At 45.7% G+C, this 7,783-nt stretch overlaps 1 protein-coding gene across 1 annotated transcript; it reads left to right on the top strand.

The window, feature by feature from the left end:
- Positions 1–223: 223 nt before the first annotated feature.
- On the top strand, positions 224–1,005 carry LOC123067592 (uncharacterized). Its single transcript, XM_044490327.1, has 2 exons — positions 224–411; positions 736–1,005. Exons 1-2 carry the CDS (start codon positions 229–231, stop codon positions 1,003–1,005), a joined length of 453 nt encoding a protein of 150 aa, XP_044346262.1. The 5' UTR covers positions 224–228.
- Positions 1,006–7,783: the final 6,778 nt, after the last annotated feature.

The following is a 7,783-nucleotide window of genomic DNA, read 5'->3' as shown; positions in this document are numbered from 1 at the left end:
CTCTCATGTTGCTTGCTCTTTTTTACCATTTATCTACTTCGTACTTTTTATAAATGATCCGCTTACGTTTTAGTTCTTTCATATATTTTTTTTACTTAGTAGGCATGATTCTTCCATGCTATATCATTTTCATACAGCTCATGTTTGGACAGAACGAAAGTCATTCAGTGCGGAGCGACGTACGTCGACCTGGGTGATCTTGCCGAGTCCATGAGGCCAAACGGAAAAATGTCGACGAATGTAGTTGCATGCGGGATCGACTACATCAACAATCACACCGATGTATGCGCCGACAAGATAATCATGCATTACAGTGTGACCTGCAAAATATGGGATGGTGACTTCCACCACAAAATCCTGAGGAACAATTTTGCACAACACGGTGACTTCAAGCTCACACTGAAGAAATATGTGAGTACTCCTTTCCTGTCTGCACCGTTTTTTCACATGGCGTGGTTTTTTGCCAGAACCTGTACTTGTGTTTGTGTGGCAGAAGTTTTCATGTGGCAACAGTTGCCGTGCACACTGACTTCTTGATTTTTTGTATCCCCATGCAAACTATGTGGCAACTTGATAGTAAAATACATGGCTCATTTTGTTCATACAATGGACGGCAACTTTCTTTCAACTATTCCCACCCATAATCAAACATTTCTACGTGATTCTAATTTTTTGTCCCTCTGTTGTTCTTTCATGTGAACTTTGTATCTCATTTCTTCACTTTTTTAAATGCAGGTCATGTTCCCCATGTTCCAGGAGCTTGCACCACACGACCGACACGACAAGTGTGGTCACCACTATGCGGTCTGTCTTGAGCTGAAGAACCAACGTATCGAGGTGCTTGATTCAATCCGTTCGGAAGCTGATGCAGACCTTACTACGCATGCTGAACTCTTCATCAAGAACCTCAAAGAGACTTGGAACCGTCACTACGAACATTCAAAGGTCCAGATCAGGCATTTCCCGACTGAGTATGTGGCGACTGTGAAGCAAGGGAACACATAATTTCTTTTAACCCGCTCCTTCATGTGCCATTTTTACATCAATCCACCCCCTCTTTTTGTTGACACATCTGAACTGAAGTCCATCTTTGCTGCAGCTGTCCATTTTGCGTGTTCACCTAAACTCTTTTTCCTCGTGCAGGACGGACTGTGGCTTTCACGCGCTGGAATACTTTGCAAAGTGGGAAGGCAGAATTGTCCCCGCTATCACAGATGCAACGGTCGTTGAGCTCCGAAAAATCTGCACATGGAACTGGCTGACGAATGAAGATTTCAACAAGCGGTCCGGAGCACGCGAGTTCGTGGAGGAAGCTGTCAAGCAAGTCATCAAGAAGTACAAGTGATCACGTGGCGTTACACACCAGACACACACCTTACATTCTGTTGTTGAGGAATGTAAGGTACTATCTCTCTGTTCTTTGTCGAAAACTATGTTTTGTGTGCTACGTTATGACTGCAACCTCGTGTAGCCTACTATGTAATGGTGGCGTGTTAGCGACATTTTTAGTGTTTTCTGTAATACATGTGTGGACGTGAACCTATTTTAGGCGTTACATCAGATATGTTTTTATGTTTATCATTACAACAGTGGTTTCGTCGTTTCTAGCATTGTTTTTTGCTGTTTCGAATGCGTCTGCGATGTTTTCAAAAACAAGATGGCAAATGTAGTTCAACAGACATGGTTAGTGAAAGTCATCGTCACTTTTTCATTTTTGGCTGTTTTGCTTGTTCTTTTTCATCGCTAATTGCACCGGCTAGCATTGGGTAGGTTTATCATGTAGCCATAACGTTTGCTGCGGTTTATGCACGTTTACGCTTTTTTTCCAACTTGTTTTCCCATACATTGCATACAACACACTACGTGCTTCTAAACCGCATCGTATTTGTCATGGGGATATATGCCATGCAGAGTCATTACAAAAAGCATCCGGAAATTTTCAGTACAGCTAACATGGCAGATACATCATAAATAACATGGCAGATCCAGTACAACTTACATGGCAAATCCAGTACAACTAACATGGCAGATCCAGTACAACTAACATGGCATATTTAGTATAAAGTAGCATGGAATATTTAGTATAAAATAGCATGGCTTATCTAGTATAAAATAGCATGGCATATTTGGTATAAAATAGCATGGCAGATTAACTACACATAACATGGCAGATTAAGTACCCATAACATGGCAAATGCATTTATCCATTCAATGAATTTTCCTTCTACTTCTGTCCCCCCTCAAGAGTCATTCTCCCAATTAAAAAAAATCCCATCGTATAGGGGTACAAAACAAAATGTCCACATGAACCATGTCACAGCGCCCCAATTTTTGCTCATGGATTGCCCGCCCCTTTCTTCGTTTTCTTGTGTTTTGCTTGAATCTCCAGTCCCGACTTGTACCTTATCTCTCTCGGACGACCCTTTGTGATGGAACGGGGTGGGTTCCTGACCTGGGTTTGTGTGCTTGCTGTTCCAGATCCTATCTCCGAGTTTTCAGACGATGGCCCCGTGGATGAAGGCACACTTGATGTGCGGGGGAACCGGTGTAAGGCTTCCTCGGCTTTCCTTTTTTTGATCTCATCAAGCTCTCTTTTCAGTGCCTTCCTGTGTTTTTCTGCGACTCTCGCTGTGTCATCACTCTTGCACGCTTCATCAATTAGCTCAGCATAGTTCTTTGTCAGCACAACGTGCCTCACGGCTTCCATGGTTGACTCAGGTCTCTCGTCATGCACAGCTAGAACTGCGTGTGTTGTCTGCGGCGCCAACGCGTCGTCAGCGTCCCAAGTCCATCGCCTCCTTATGAAATGGCGGGGCATGCGTGTCACAGCGTTCATGTCCATGACTTTTAGTATGTGACAGCACACAATGCCGTCCCGTTCGAATTTGCAGCATTGGCAGTAGTACTCGCCTTCGCCTATCGAGGCTCTGACGAAGTAGTTCCTTCCTTTGTCCGCGTCTTCAGGTTCTGAATCTGACATGCCCAAAATAGAACACACCTTGAACGTATGTTCATCCACCCGGAAAGCCGTGAACATGCTGGCACGCTTTATTTCTTCCTGGAATCTGCAAGTTTTGTGTGTTTTCTGTTAAACTTTCGTGCGATCTTTTTCTTGTACACCCTTATGTTGTCATGGAAATAGAAATACATTTTGTTTGAACATGGAAAACATAGTTCATTGAACATGGCAAATATATTACGTTGAACATGGCAAATGCAGTACACTACACATGGCAAATGCATTACAACATACATGGCAATTGCAGTACAACAGACATGACAATTGCAGTACATTTTCAACTGGATATCGTCATTTCCACACCAACATTCCCCAATGGAAGCACATTGCATAAAACATGGCAACTGCATTTTTATTAAACATGGCATCTACAGCTGAGTAAACATGTCAATTGCATTTCAAAAAAAAGGGCAGATGCATTTCATTAAACATAGCAACTGCATTTCAGCATATGTGTCGCCAATATAACATTTTTTTAGCATTTTTTGACATTGGCATTTGCATGCCAACATGCTCCAATGGAAGCACAGCGCATAAAACATGGCAACTGCACTTCATTCAACAAGGGAAATGCACCCGAGCAAGTATGCCAAAACAAAATTTTCATTTTAACATGGCAACTGCATCTGAGTAAGCATGGCAAACAGTATTTCATTAAACATGGCAGCTGCATGTCATGGCAACTGCATTGCACTCTATAAGGCCCCTACTGACTTGGTGCTTTTTATGCAAATAAGACTGTAATGCAACTGACTTACTTGTTAAAGATCTTGTTGGTGTATATCTTGCTCATTTGCCTCTCCATCGGTAAATACGTTAGCAATTTTGGCTGCTTTAGGGCTGTGGTCGCTTCTTGCTGTAGCTCAGATCCCAGAATTTTTTGTTGCAAAGCTGTGTACTGCTTGGCAAACTGTAGCAATGAGTTGCCAGGGCTGACGTACCGCTTTAAAACAGCATTGAACCCCTCGCTGCGCTGTGTAGTCTGCAGAAAGGGGAAGAAGCACTGCATGAAGTAGGCCGGCACCCAGTACATTCGCTTCTCCCACAGGCTAACAAGAGTCTCGTTGTCCTGGACTTGATGTGTTTCAGTCATGGCCATCTAGCTCCTTTCAAACTCCTCCACCGTCAAGCTGTGGTCCATGCACAACTCGAATGCCTTGTGCAGCTCTGGACGGTCGGCAAAGAACGGTCCTAGCGTCTCCTTAGCCTTCTTTATAATGTGCCACCTGCAGTGCATGTGCACTGCCAACGGAAAGACCTCCTCTATGCCTGCACGCATGCTGAAATCTTGGTCCGTTATTATGTTCATCGGAGCAAGTCCATCCATGCACTCCAAGAAGGTCTTGAACAGCCAAACGTACCCATCTGTGTCTTCGTTCCGGACGAGGCCGCATCCGAACTGCAACGACTGATTGTGGTTATTTATTCCTATGAACGGAGCGCATGGCATCTTGTACATATTGGTGAGGTACGTCGCGTCGAATGAAATGCAATCTCGGAAATGTTTGTAGGCTCTCCTTGCAGCACCATCCACCCAATACATGTTCCTGACACGGTCCTCATCGTCCAACCTTATCCTGTAGAAGAAATCTGGATCTTCCTTTGCTTTCGCATCGAAGTAGGCTATTGTGGCCTCTATGTCTGCCAACTTGCTCTCTCTATGGTACTTGGCCTGTAGGTTTGTGACGTCAGCTGGTATGTACGGCATGCTACTCAGAGTCCCCTTTTTGCTGTGGATGAGAGATAGTATCTGTACCATTCTTGATGGACCGACGTTACAATCATGTAGCAGCTTTACGAATTTCCTTTCGACGGGGGTGAACCCTCTGTGGGCGGTCCGAAATTTCACCAGGTCGAACTTCTTTATAAGTTTGTGGTTGTGCTCGTCATAATACTCATTGACCACCCATGTTGCTCCATCTACGTTTAGCTTACACCGGACAGGGCACCCCGTCTTGAGAATGATGCCTCTCTTTCGTTCCGGAACGACAGGCGCAACACCTTTCCCCTTCTTGTTCCTCCGTGCCTTGTGGCACCTCATCTCACCTCTGCTGTACTCATTAGTTTTCTTAATTTTCCTATGGTACTCGGTGTTGACCGCAAATCCATGGAACTTTGCGTATGCCTGGTAGTATTCCTTTGCTTCTGCGAACGATCCAAATCTCTGCCCAATGTATGGTGGCTGAGGTACCACGATCTCGGATTGCCCACCATCTTCATCCTCTTGTGCATCATCGTCAGTTTCATCATTCGCTTCAGTATCGGCGGCAGTTCCATCTACTCGAGTGTTGCTAGTGCTTGTGTTCAAAGGGGTGCTCGTCGGCATTGCTGGAATGATTGCCATTCCCGACTCTTACTCGAAATTGTTTGCGGCATGACAGTCTGCTGGCTGGTGGAACGCGTCTTCCGTGCGCTCAGAGCTCCCCGCAGTAGATGTCCCCGCACCGCTGTTCACTGTAGTTGTAGGTTCTGTAATAGAAAAAACAAGCACGAGAGTAAGATTTTTTGGTTGAATAAGATGTGTATCACAACGGATCACACCATCTTCGATTGATTTGGCACGACATATTTTCAAACAGCAAGCCGTGAGACTGCGTGTGGACATGTGTGGCAGCTGTAGCTGTCCAGTCATGGCAGGTACTGTTCAACAAACATGGCAACTATTGTTTTTCCTACAAAAAACTACAAACAACAAATGTAGTGATGTTTTTTGTGGTTCATTTTTTTTCCTTACCTTGTTGTGTTGCATTTGGCCATCTTGTGTGGTCTGTGACACCAAAATGTCGTGCTCCACCTGCAATTTGTGAAGCTTGCCACGGGACGATTGCCGTGTCACCACCAGCGTAATACGCTGTAAGCATAGTAGTGGTTGGTCAATTCATGGCAATTTGCAGTTTGTGCTAGCACGGCAACTGCAGTCGCCCCTGATGTGGCAACTGCAGTTTTACTGGCATGGCAACTATAGTTGCATCGGCATGGCAACCGCAGTTGTTCCTCCATGGCAACTGCAGTTGCGATGACATGGCAACTGTAGTTGCTCTGGCATGGCAACTGCAGTTGTTTCTCCATGGCAACTGCAAGTGTCCACTGATGGCAACAACAGTTGTCCAGGGATGGCAAATATAGTTTTAAATTCATGGCAATTGTAGAAGTCCAGTCATGGCAATTTGGAGCTGCCAACTATGCCCCTTCTACTAATTGAACATCCGCAACTTCACTTTTTTTATGGACTGACCTATGTATGACGTGGATGGCAGGTACATGGGTGTTGGCTGATGCCACGTGCTGCATGAAGGCCCTGCATTTTCACCCGTGATAACTCATGAGTCCTCTTGCCAGTTTTTTTGCATGTCCATTTTTCACGTCCACAGCAGTATGTGTTTTTTTTGGTTTTTGCATTACCTTGATTAGCCATACTAGCTAGTTGAGGTTGGTTGCCCGTAAATATGTCAGTGTTAGCGCCTTGTGACTGAACTTGCCATGGGGCCCCCCTGAGAGTGTTTTGGTCATAAGAACCTGCAAAAAAATGGGAGTGTAGGACATAAGTAGAATGTCATCTTCATCGTTGCGAAGTTGGCAACTGCTCTCTTCTTTTTGTTACCACGCATCATACCTACGCCTGCATACTATTCTAGTAGTGGCAGCAACGGCCCTGCAGAGATGAGTTGACTATACTCTGCTGCATCCCAAGGCGGTGTTTCTGGCCTTTTAGAACCCCAAGCATCAGCGCCACCTTCGCGATTCATCCTTTCCGCGTCTCGATTCTTTTCCGACATGTTCTCAATCACTGGATGATCAAAAAGGCATCAATAATCCACAAGAATTGTATTCTTCTGCTGCTTGCACATGGAAGATAGGGATGGCAAGCAACAGGTCAAAATAGGTGGCAATTGTCATCATACACAAGCGGCAACTGTCGTTACACACAAGTGGCAATTATTTTTTCCCACCCTCTTCATTCAAAAAATCGTCCTTCCTGCCCTTTTTTAGGGATTCCTACTCATCCATTTCATACCCAACTACTTAAGTGCCTAAACTAGGCACCTAAGTTAACCTCAAACGTAGTACATGGCAAATCTGGTGTATTCTGCCTGGCAATTGCGAATATACACCGAACCATGCAGTGTTCTACCCCTATAGTATGGACCCAGTACAAGATTGGGAGATTTTCAGCCTTAAGGATGAGAGGGAAGGACGAGATCGAGATTTTTCACCTGGTTTTAGTTGATCGTGTCTGGAGGGCTGGATTGGAGTGGGCGGCTGGGGATGGGAAGGGTTAGGGTGTGGTTTGGGGTCGGAGCGCCCTACGGATCTGCCCTGGTTGCCATGGCAACCAGGGATGGCCGGCGACGGATGTCGGGGTTCGAGAGGTGGGGGACGATGGCGGCGTACGAGAGAGGGGATGGATCAGAGGCGTGGATCGACTGGGTCGTGCGGGCAGCCGGTCTTCTGGCCCGGACGGGGCAGTGCGGGAGGGGTTGCCACACACCGGACGTGCGGGCCGTGCTTTTGTGCGCTCGGACGTGGTCGTGCGGGCCGATCCCCGTCTATGCCGCACGAGGCGTGCGGGCGGGTTCCTATCGACGCCACACGTGTGGCAGTTATTCGGACCCTTAATATATTGGCGGCGTAACAAAAAGTAACACAACATACCTATTTAAAATAGGGGAAAAATTGCCACTCTAATTTTGTTTCCACTTTGTTTATGCCACTCTAGAATTTGACAACTCAATTTGGCCACTCTTACCTTTTGACAATGTATCA

This window comes from Triticum aestivum, chromosome 3B (assembly GCF_018294505.1).
Source record: "Triticum aestivum cultivar Chinese Spring chromosome 3B, IWGSC CS RefSeq v2.1, whole genome shotgun sequence".
Lineage (NCBI taxonomy): Eukaryota > Viridiplantae > Streptophyta > Magnoliopsida > Poales > Poaceae > Triticum > Triticum aestivum.
Note: the sequence above shows the minus strand (reverse complement) of the source record. Positions and strands in the feature narration are given on the sequence as shown.